Source organism: Typopeltis vanoorti, chromosome 19 (assembly GCF_054136105.1).
Source record: "Typopeltis vanoorti isolate ZY-2024b chromosome 19, IOZ_Tvanoo_1.0, whole genome shotgun sequence".
Classification (NCBI taxonomy): Eukaryota; Metazoa; Arthropoda; class Arachnida; order Uropygi; family Thelyphonidae; genus Typopeltis; species Typopeltis vanoorti.
In genome coordinates, this window is record NC_143567.1 from 65,654,833 (window position 1) to 65,667,028 (window position 12,196).

Below are 12,196 nucleotides of genomic sequence, written 5' to 3' on the forward strand. Positions count from 1 at the left end.
GATCTTCACTAGAATCATAATAAGCAGAATAAAAAATAGCACTGAGAAAATTCTGAGAATAGAACAAGCAGGCGTTAGAAATGGAAGAAGCACAATGAATAAATTTTTATTCTTAGAAACATAATCGAACAGAGTGTTGAACTAAATTCAACTATGTATCTCAGTTTTATTGATTTTGCCAAAGCTTTTGACAGCGTAGACAGAGAATGCCTATGGAAAATCCTAAAAATTTACGGATTTCCTGCCGAAATAATAAATATCATAAAAGATTTGGATGACGGAAGTAAAGGACAAATTCTATTAAATGGAACAGCTTCTGAAAGTTTTTACATCAAAACTGGTGTTAAGCAAGATTGTGTCATGTCTGGAACACTTTTCATCATTGTCATAGATTGGACAAAGCGGCATACCCTAAAAAATCTGAAAACTGGAATAAGATGGAACAATGACACCACATCAGAAGATTTGGACTATGCTGATGACATTGTACTACTATCATCTAGATTTGAAGATATGAAAAGACAGCAAATAGACTTACACATCAGTGAGAAGAAAACCAAAATATTAAAAATCAACAGTAAAAAGAATGACCCGATCTTTATAAATGGAAATCAAGTAGAAGTGACAAACACTTATAATTACCTCAGAGCAACTGTCAACACGGAAGGTGGTACCAACAAAGACATTGCAATAAGAATACAAAAATCTTGCTAAGCATTTAAAACTTTACAGAAAATTTGGAAATCATCCAATATAAAAACAAACCTAAAGGTGCAAATTTTTAACTCAACTGTTAATTCTGCATTACTTTATGAAAGTGAATCATGGAAATTAACCAAACAACAATAAAATAAAATAGATGCCTTCCAAACAAAACATCTTCGCAGAATTCTCAAAATTTACTGGCCAAATAAAATCTCAAATATTGAAATTTACAACAAAACTAAAACCAAACCCATTACAATAGAGTTAAAGAAACACAGATGGACATGGATAGGCCATGAATTTAGAATGCCAACATCAGAACACACAAGAATAGCATTGACGTGGATGCCTGATGGTAAAAGGAAGAGGGGATGACCCAAAATGACATGGCGCCAGATGGTGATCCAAAAACTAAACAAACTAGGATGGTTGAGCTGGGGGAAAAGCAAGAGAAGCAGCAGTGGACCAAAGAGGATGGCATGCTAAACTTGTGGCCTCATGCACCTGATAGGTGTAAAGAGCAATAAGTCAAGTCAGGTCATGGGTGCTATAGGCTAGCATTGGCATGCTGGACAGGAGGCCTAAGAATTAATTTTCCAAATCACAGCCTGTTACTTGTCAAGACTCCAACATTATCAGATCTTATATTTCTATCATCTAAGGCATTTTGTACCATATCATTCCACCTATATCTTGGTCTTTCTCTGGGTCATTTTCCTGCCAACCTGGCAGAGAACACTTGTTTTGCTAATCTTTCCTCGCAAATGCTGTTTAATTACATGCCATCATCATGACATGCAATTAACAGCAAAAGACGCTAGCAATCCAATCACAAACAGCAGGATGAAAACCACAAGATCACAGCTTGGTAAGAAGGTTTTTATGCCCAACTCAAGCAAATACATCAGAAATATCAACAGGAAAAATGAGTTCTGCCAAACATTTCAATGGCCTATGTCAAAAGATGGGCAACATTAGCAAGGTCTGCTGTAGAGTGGCAGAATCCATGCTGATGACCACTAATTAATTGATGGGTCTTCAGGTAGTGAAGAACAAAGCTGGTCATTGATGACCTTCTCCATTAATTTCGAGAGTACTGTTGTGAGAGCAATGAGATAATAGTTTGATGGGTGAATTTTATCATTTCAGGAACAGGTTGTATAAAGGATTACTTTGATACTGTTGAATAGATGCTAGATAAGTATGATAACTTGTATAGGTGATTGGTGTTAGTTCTAGTGCACAAGATTTTAGCACAACTAGAAGGATACTATCTGGACCAAGAGATTTATAAATATCATGATTATTGAGAATTTTTCCAACGTTCTTCTGGCAAGAGATCAGAGGATATATGCTGTGACCAGTTCATGATATAGTAGGAGGTGATCTGCATAGATCATCAGTAAAAGAGTTTGAGGAAATGTCTAATGCTAAAGGTCTGCCTGATTGTTGGGTGATGTTACCATGGTACAATTTGAGCAGGAGAGTAAAAAGCTTTTTGCATTTGATACCTTATTTGGATTTGTTTATGATTTTCTCATACATGTTTCAGGCTACAGTGTAGACCAACTGAGAAACTGTATTGTTTGAACATTTTGAATTATCAAAATGTAGAATGAATATTTAAAGTCTGAAAGGTTACCTTAGCTTAAATTAACATCACTTAGTCATGAAATCAAATCTTCATTCAATTAAGCTAGTAAAATTTATAAAAATTCTAAGAAATTATAAAAATCTAGAATGTTATGTACTTCCTTATCTATCTTATAATACCTTCTTATGTCTCCTATTGCTTACATTTGTACTTTTTAATGTTCTCATTTTATGAATGTGCTTTAAGTATGGTTTCTGCCAATCCATCATGTTGTCAATGTACAATTTCCCATGTTTTGTATGTGTTGATTTCTTTTATTTTTTTGCAAATTCTTTTGTTATGTTCCCTGTGATTTTCTTTATATCTCAAATTCTTTTGAGATTTTTTTTTAATTATTATTTCTTACCATTTCTTCTGTTCTGTTTCCCATGATTTATTTTATTTCCAGTGATTTCCTTCTGTTATATTTTTTGGCCATATTTTATTGTGACTAAGACATTCAAGTTCACTAAACTGACATCTTTTAGCTTTTACTATTTGTAATAGTTAAGTTAAAATAGCACTGACTTCATAAGACTTAGGTCAGTACTTTTCCACAGTTCATTATAGCACATCATTTCATAATAGTATTATTCACTATAGCGAGCACCTACAGCATATACATGTCTTAGTCACAATGTTAAAGTTTTTATTTCTTCCAGATCATTCAGTTTAAAAATCCAGCTTGTTTACCTGAAATGACTGCTCATATATATTATTTTTTCTCACTTAATATGAATCCCTAAGTGTCTTTAAAATTCATTACTTTTTATTATTATTATCATTATTAACAGACCTCCATGGAGTCAAGAGACTCATCATAGGAGGACCCACTCTCGCATGCACAGCTCATCGTACCTCAACTTAAATGCATTCACTGTCCCTGCAACTCACCACACTTTCAGGAAATGCATTCCAATCACCCACCATGCAAAAAATCTACTCCTCACTCCCACCATATACAGTTTCGATGGCCTCTCATTCTCCCTGTCTCCAGATAGTCTATGCAAAATCTCATCCATGCTTATCAACTTATATGTCAATGTCTCCCTCTTCCTTCTATCCACTAGTCTCTGTAATTTGTTCTCCCAATCTCTCTTCATATTCCACATTCCAAAAACCAGAAAGCACTTAGTCATCTCTAAACCCTCTTCAACGTCTCATCATCCTTTTGAAAACCTAGTGACCAAATCTGTGCACAGTAATCCATATGTGGCCTGATCGAAGTCTTTAACAATGGAATCAAAAGATCCTTATTTCTATATGTCAGTGTTCTTTGCACCATTCCCATAATCTGCAGTATCATCCTTATAATTTTAGCAAAATGTCCATGAAATTTCAAGTCTCTATCCACCACAACACCCAAATCCTTCATCTCCTCCACTTACGCCAAAATATCCCCACTAATTCTACACCCTGCATCCCATCTTTCCTTCCGAAATTTTAAAATCTTTCACTTTGTAACATTAAACTGACATCTCCACACACTTGCCCATTCAGACAGTCTATTTAGGTCCTCTTGCAAGGCTACAGCATCTGCTCTACTTCTCATGACTATCCCTAACTTGGCATCATCTGCAAACAAACTGTATATCACCATTTAAGTCCTTTTCAATGTGATTTATATAAAAATTAAACAACAACAATGGCCCCAAAACAGACTCCTAAGGCACACCACTAGTGACTTTCCTCTTCTGGGATATCACTCCAACACACTAATCTACTATACAACCCCATCTGTTCCAATTTAACTACTAGTTTGTCATGTGGTAATCTATCATAAGCTTTTGCAAAATCTAAATATGCTACTGTATATGCATCCCCCTTGTCCAATGTATTCGTCACCTTATTATGATAAGTAAGCAGATTCATAAAACATGATCTTCCTTTAGCAAACCCATGTTGTCCATTAAAGAGAATTCTACTGCTGTCCACCCAGTTTTGAATCCTTGTCCTCAACTAGCTTCTCCAACACCTTAACCACAACTCCAGACAAGCAGACTGGCCTATAATTTGAAGCTTTAATTTTATCACCTCCTTTATAAAGTGGAGCAATTTTACCATCTTTCGATTCCTTTGGGACCTGGGGTAATTTAAAACTCAGGTTAAAAATGTATGTTAAAGCTATTGTTAACTCCCTGGAACATTACCTCCAGACACACGGTGATATACCATCAAGTCCTGAAGCCTTTTTGACATGAAGTTTAATCAATTCCTTATAAACCTGCTCACTCCCCATCAGTGGTTCTACAGATTCCTACTGCTCTCAAGTTCTACATTATGTTACAATCACAAGGATGGAATACTTTAATTAATTGCTCATTTAATACCTCTACCATATCCTCCTTGGTGTTTATCATTCTCCCATTACACTGGACAACACACAATTTGCCTCTGAAATGAAAATAGTCATTCTTTATTAATTTCGATATGCTGAACATGAAAATGACAATAAAACCTGTTGATTGGCTCTTGTTTAGGAGAGGCTCAGTCTGCACTGCATACCTAGGTATTGTTTGGCAATGCTGTATTTCAATCTCCTGATTTGAAGATATTGCATCAGCCAATCATACACAACACTCCCACTGATGCATTGAGACTTCTACAATGGAATCTTCATTAGACTTTGTTTCACACTCGTCATGAGCAGTTTGTGCCTTACTCCCAAAAGGAAGATGACCATGTGTTCTGCTATGATGTAGATAGCCTAATAAATGCCCTTCAAAACTCGGGGATGAGGAAGTGCAAAGGATTCAAAGGCAAGTGACCAAGATGGTGAATGGTCTGTGAAATGTTCCCTATGAAGACATATTGAGGGGGGTATGGAGGGGTGGACTGTAGAAATTAGTTGATAGGAGAAAAAGAGGGGATCTGATAGAATCATTTAAGTTTCTTAAAGGGTTTTGAAAGATCGGTACAGGGGAAATATTTCAGCACTTGGCTGGAGACTGCAGAACAAGAAGTCATCCTTAGAAGTTGAATAAAAGTGTAGCTATTAGAAGTGTGAGAACTAGATTTTCCACTTGGAGAGTTGGGAATGAATGGAATGGGTTGCCAGTCAGTTGTTAGTGCTTTGTCTGTTACTGGGTTTAAGGAGAGGTATGATAGATTGTGTGAAAAGTTTGAGTCCTCCGGCATGAGCCTTCAGATTCCAGCAGGTGCCTGTGTTATAATAATAATAATAATAATAATGTGAGAAATTACATCAACAATAGCTCTGAGCCAATGCTTCAAGCAATTACAAAAGAGGGCCTTCTAAAAGCAACAGGAAACAAATGCAATTTTGTTTCCTGTTGCTTTTAGATGCATCAGTGGGAGTGTTGCATCAGTGGAAGTGTTGTGTAAAAAAGGAACAACAAAATAACTGATACGTGCGCTGGAAAAATAAACCCTTGCATGGCCAATTTCTTCGAGATACTGAGAACAAAATTGACATGAACAAGATATGGCAATGGCTACAATACGGATACATTAAAAAAGAAACAGAAAGATTTATTCTAGCAGCTCAAGAACAGGCATTACAAAACTAAAGCTATAAAAGCAAAAATTTTGAACATCAATAATAACAGCAAATGCAGATTATGCAATCAGAAAGATGAGACTATAGAACATCTAATCAGTGCCTGCAGCAAAATAGCTCAAACTGATTATAAATACCACCATGATCAAGTGACCAAAATAATTCATTGGCATGTATGCAAAAAATATGGTTTTCCTACTTCTGATAACTGGTGGCAGCATAAAATAGACAGTATTGGAAAACGAAACAGCAAAAATTCTCTGGGACTTTCAAATACAAACTGATCGGCATTTGGAACACAACAGACCTGACATCACAATTATTGAACATCGACAGGTTTGGATTATCGATATCACAGTACCCAGTGATAACAACAATAACAATAAAGAACTGGAAAAAATTACTAAATATCAAGATCTGGCAATCGAAGTTGGCCGGCTGTGGCTTAAACACACCAAAGCCATCCCAATTGTTATCAGTGCACTTGGTGCAACCTCAAAGAAGCTATCCAACTATTTACAGCAATTGAACATCAACGAAGTGACTCTATGACTAAAAAACAGCATTACATGGAACCGTCCATATTTTACGCGACGCTACCTGACGGACTATTCTTAGTTTCTTGGGTAGAATCTGAATTATTCTGTATCACGAATCAAATTTTTGTTTATATGATATCTTGTTTTGACTGTGTATCAATTATGTGAATAAAATAATAATAATAATGTGTATAGTTTCAGCTTCATTAAATATGTTTTTTTTTACTATATGGTCTCAAGTCAATCAATTCCTGGATTCTAAAAGGAATGAAGTTAAAAATTAAAAGATTGAATTCTTGTAAATTTACTCATCACTCAATGAGAAAACAGATATGTGCATATGTAATCATACATCAAGCATGTATACAGCACACACACACATACGAAAGTGGTCTGAAAAGTTCTTGGCCTCAACCACAGATAGTAACACTACTGACAAGATTTTTTTTTTTTTGCTAAGTTAGTATATCTGTCATAAGCATCCATGTGAAATTGCAAGTCATGCTATCAATAGTTTGTTTTATACAGCTGTCTGAAGCAAAAGTGTTGTTGGTATCCCTTGAAATGGATAAAATTTAGTATCGTGTGGTTATAAAATTCTTTGTAAAAGGTTTAATGCCAAAAGAAATTAATTCAAAGTCCATAAAAGTTTATGGACACTCTTCTCCTTCATTTTTGACCATTAAGAAATGGGCTGCCACGTTTAAACGTGGCTGTACCAGTCTTGAAGATGATCCACATGAAGGATGCCCAAAAAGTGTAACAACATCAGAAATCATTGATAAATGCACGACATGGTATTGGATGACCGGCGAGTCAAAGTGAATGAAATTGCTGAGAACTATACGCATTTCAAAAGATCATGTAGGATATATTTTGCATAAAGAATTGCATATGAAAAAGCTTTGTGCAAGATGGGCACGCTTGATCACAGCAGATCAAAAATGCACTCGCATGAAAATCTGTAAACAGTGCTTGGAGCATTTTAACAAGAATAAAACTGATTTTGTGCATTGATTTATTACTATGGGTGAGACTTGGATTCACGATTAAGCACCCGAATCCAAACAGCAGTCAAAACAGTGGACAAAAGCCAGTTCTTCAGCGCCAAAAAAGACAAAGTCGGTTCCATCAGCAAGAAAGGTCATGGCATCAGTGTTTTGGGATGCTAAAGGCATTTTGTTTATTAATTATCTTGATAAGGGTAAAACAATAACCGGGGGAATATTATTCCGATCTTTTAACCAGACTAGATGAAAAAATTCATGAGAAAACACCCAGTTTGCAGAAGGAAAAAAAATCATCTTTTTTTGCAAAAAATCAAGTGTTTTGGCAATGGGAAAATTAAGGGATCTGCACTATGAAATGTTGGAAACCCTATTCCCCAGATTTGGCTCCCTCTGACTTCTATCTTCTCAAAACAAGACAAAGTCTGTTCCATTAGCAGGAAAGGTCATGGCATCAGTGTTTTGGGATGCTAAAGGCATTTTGTTTATTAATTATCTTGATAAGAGTAAAACAATAACTGGGGGAATATTATTCCGATCTTTTAACCAGACTAGACGAAAAAATTCATGAGAAAAGACCTGGTTTGCAGAAGAAAAAAATCATATTTTTGGCAAAAAATCAAGTGTTTTGGGAATGGGAAAATTAAGGGATCTGAGCTATGAATTGTTGGAACATCCATCCTATTCCCCAGATTTGGTTCCCTTTGACTTCTATCTTCTCGAAACTAAAACTCCTCCTTGCTGGTCAGCATTTGTCTTTGAATCAAGAGGTGATTGCAGGTGTAGAGGGGTATTTTGCAGATCTTACTGAGAACCACTACAGGGATGGGATAATGGCGTTGGAGCATCACTGTATAGAATAAATGTATTAGTCTTAAGGGAGATTATGTTGTAAAATAAAAATAATTTTGAAATTATAAATTCATTTTTTCATTGTTAGGCTGAGAACTTTTCAGACCACCTTCATACACAAAAACACATGAAACTATTTAAACAAATTAACCCAGTCTCTTTATACATAGACAAATAACAAGAACCAAACCTTGGAGTCTGAGTGGCAAAATTTGAAGAAAACAATTGATTCAATAAGTGGAATATGGGATGAAGCTTTGCAAGAATAGAAAAATCCAAACTTCGTGTTCAACTCAAGAAGTTAAAGAGACACCACACACACACACACACACACACACACACACACACACACACACACACACACGTGTGTGTGTATATTATTAGAAAGTTGGTTTACTCAGTTTGTTATCATATTGTCAAATATTTAATGACTGAGCACCGAGTTAAAAACAAAACTTTTTTAAACACACACACACACACACACACACGTGTATTATTAGAAAGTTGGTTTACTCAGTTTGTTATCATATTCTCAAATATTTAATGACTGAACACCGAGAATTTTAAAAACAAAACTTTAATAGATCACACAACTATAGTTTCATCGGAACGCTGACTTCGTCATGTGTAACAGCATAAAAATATAAACACAGAAAGACCATAAAAACATTGCATTTCTAATATGATGGACATGACAATTAACTGTAAATAAAGCTTAAATGGGAAACTGAGTTCTAATTGAAGCATTACTCACAAATTGCGTGTGCACCAACATTGAATGGCAAAACTGTGAGAGTCTGGCAAACTATAACTTAGGTTGCTATTCATGTGGGAAGCATCATAGTTACAGTTTGCCAGACTCTCACAGTTCTGCCATTCAATATTGGCACATATGCAATTTCCATGCATGCATGTGAGTGATGCTTCAACTAGAACTCAGTCTCCCATTTAAACTTTATTTACAGTTAATTGTCATGTTCCATTGCATTAGAAATGAAATTTTTTCATGGTCTTTCTGTGTTTGTATATTTTTATACTGTTACACCTGACGAAGTCGCCGTTCCGACGAAACTAGTTGTGTGATCTATTAAAGTTTTGTTTTTAAAATTCTCAGTGTTCAGTCATTAAATATTTGATAATATATATATATATATATATATATATATATATATATATATATATATATATATATATATATATATATATATATTCCAATTTTAACTATAATTAAGATGTAAATCTATGTCAGCTTTTGAGTTTTTAAAAGAAGATGCTGCAATCTCTTAGTAATCTTCCCAATTTTTTTCCATGTATTTATACACCATAGAAAGTGAGATATATATTTTAAACTCACTGCTCACAGGGTTAAAAGTCTTATTCCTAAAAAGAATCTTGTCAACATTAAAGTTCCAGATAAACAGCTACTGAAAAATCTATTACTAACTCAATTCCAACTTACCTTCAGAGTATCAGAGAAGAATATCTTCACAGTACTATCCAGTAATGCCACTGCAAGATATCTTTGATTTGGACTGAAAGAATAATATTATACATTTCATGTGGGATTTACATTTTGTTTTTAAGCAGTTACTTCATAACCTGTCACCCTCCCCCATATTTCAATGAAATGCGAATTTTTATGTATGTATCAAAAAAGTTTATCATCAGTTAATATCTAATACTCAGATTCTATAAAAAGATGTGTAAAGAGTTTTATATTTAAGTAAATTATATATATATATATATATGTGTGTCACTGTTGAGCTTCATCCCTTACTCAGATAGGATGGTGTTATTAAAACTGAAAGGTCAACCACTAGATTCACCATTAGATAGAAAAAGGAAGAAACAAAAGAGTTTTACGGAAAATTTCAGGAATGTTGATGAAACAAATAAGAATGAAGCAACAATCTTGATGGGAGATTTCAATGCTAGAGTGGGACATAACCCAATAACAGGATGCATTGGATCAGAGGGAGAATCAGTAATCAATAACAATGGAATTTTAATAAGAGACTTCTGCATATTTAACAATCTAAAAATCAGCAATACTTTCTTAAGGCATAAAAATATACATAAGTACACATGGGAAGCAAGAGGAACAAAATCAATAATAGATTACATTATTATTAACAACAAACTAAATAATGATATCAATACAAGGGTTTTTAGAGGGAGTGAAACTGATAGTGATCACAGGTTAGTTGAAAGCAGATTTCAATTCATAAAAAGAACCAAATACTTCAAAAGAAAAAAAAAAGATAACGAACCAACATCTAATAAAGTTTAAAATTCACTTCCTAGAATAGGAGAGTATTAGAAACTTATATAAAAGCAGAATAAGAGATAAAATAAAACCAACCACAAACAATATTGAAACTGACTGGAAAAATATAAAGGAAACCATACTAAAAGCAGCAGATGAAAGTTTAGAATACAAATCAAGGAAAAACAAAAAATGGCTTAGAACTTGGAATGATGACTTAAAGGAATTAATTGAAAGGAAAAAACAGGCTTTTAAAATCTATCTGCAAAGTAAAAACACTGCTGACTATATACAATATAAGAAATTACGGCTGAAGTCAGAAAGTATACGCAGAGAAGATTGGAGTAAATATGTTAAATCATTAGAGCAAGATATCACTGGACCACAAAGAATAGGTTTTAAAATTTTCAGGCAACTACAAACAATAGAAAATGACCAATTAAGAAATAATCTAATTTCCAAAGAGGATTGGATAGAACACTATAAAATATTGTGGAATGAAAAACAAGAAATACAAAACAATGAGAAAACTCACAAATTTGAAGATATTGATATACAGGAAAGTACAGAAGAAATAGTAATGAAAGAATTAGAAAAATAATTTAAAAACTCAAGAAATAGAAAAACCCCAGGCCTGGATGGAATATGCATTAAGCTCTTTAAATATGCAGACAATAGCTTAAAAGAAAACCTACTTAAACTTTTCAATAATATCTGGAAATATCAAAAGATCCCAAAAGAATGGGAAACTGGAGAAGTAATAAATATTCACAAAAAAGGTCCCAAGGACAAATGTGGAAATTACAGAGGCATTACTCTCTTAATAAGAGCATCTAAACTATATGCAAACATCTTAAAGAACAGACTTATTAAATATACAGAAAATTATTTACAAGAAGAACAGTGTGGGTTTAGAAGAGGGAGAGGATGCACAGATACCTATTTCACAATGCAACAGGATCATAGAAAAAAGAAAAGAATTTAACCTGCCCACTTTTCTTCTATTTATTGACTACGGAAAGGCGTATGAGAACTTGAACAGCTATCTACTCTGGAAAATAGTACAAGATGACAAAATATCTCCTAAATTAATTAAAGCAATAAAAAGTCTATACAGAGAAACAAAAATTTGCATCAAATTTACAGATGGAACATTATCAGAACCAATAACTATAAATTAAGGAGTAAGACTAGGTTGTGGCTTATCCCTAATCCTATTCAATATTTATATAAACGGAATCCTAAAAGAATGGAGAGCAACTGTCAAAGATGGAATTAAACTAACAAAAAATAAACAGCTAAATACAATGTTTTATGCAGATGATCAAGTACAAATTTCAAATTCAGAAGATAAACTCCAAATTGCAACTACCTAAATGAATTAGCAAAAAAATTTAAAATGAAAATCTAAAACAAACACTATGGCAATGTATGGAAACACCAGTGAAAATGTCAAAATCATGCTTAATAATAAAAGAATAGAACAAGTTACAGAATTCAAATACTTAGGAAATATAATCTTGCAATACAATAATGATTCACAATTGGAAGCAAGACTACAAATTTACAATAGAATGAATGGTATAATTAAAAGAACTTTTTGAAAAAAAATGACTAAAGAAACTCAATTAAGATTACATAATATGACCTCTAAACCATTTCTAAAATTTGGAA

At 33.8% G+C, this 12,196-nt stretch overlaps 1 protein-coding gene across 2 annotated transcripts in view; it reads right to left on the reverse strand.

Moving 5' to 3' along the window:
- LOC150096200 (WD repeat-containing protein 3-like) overlaps positions 1–12,196 on the reverse strand; it is a 301,884-nt gene that overhangs the window by 122,618 nt on the left and 167,070 nt on the right. For both annotated transcript variants that reach the window (XM_090408833.1, XM_090408834.1), the window contains exon 16: positions 9,716–9,788. In XM_090408833.1, the coding sequence (XP_090264959.1) occupies positions 9,716–9,788 (73 nt within the window). The remainder of the gene's footprint in view (positions 1–9,715; positions 9,789–12,196) is intronic.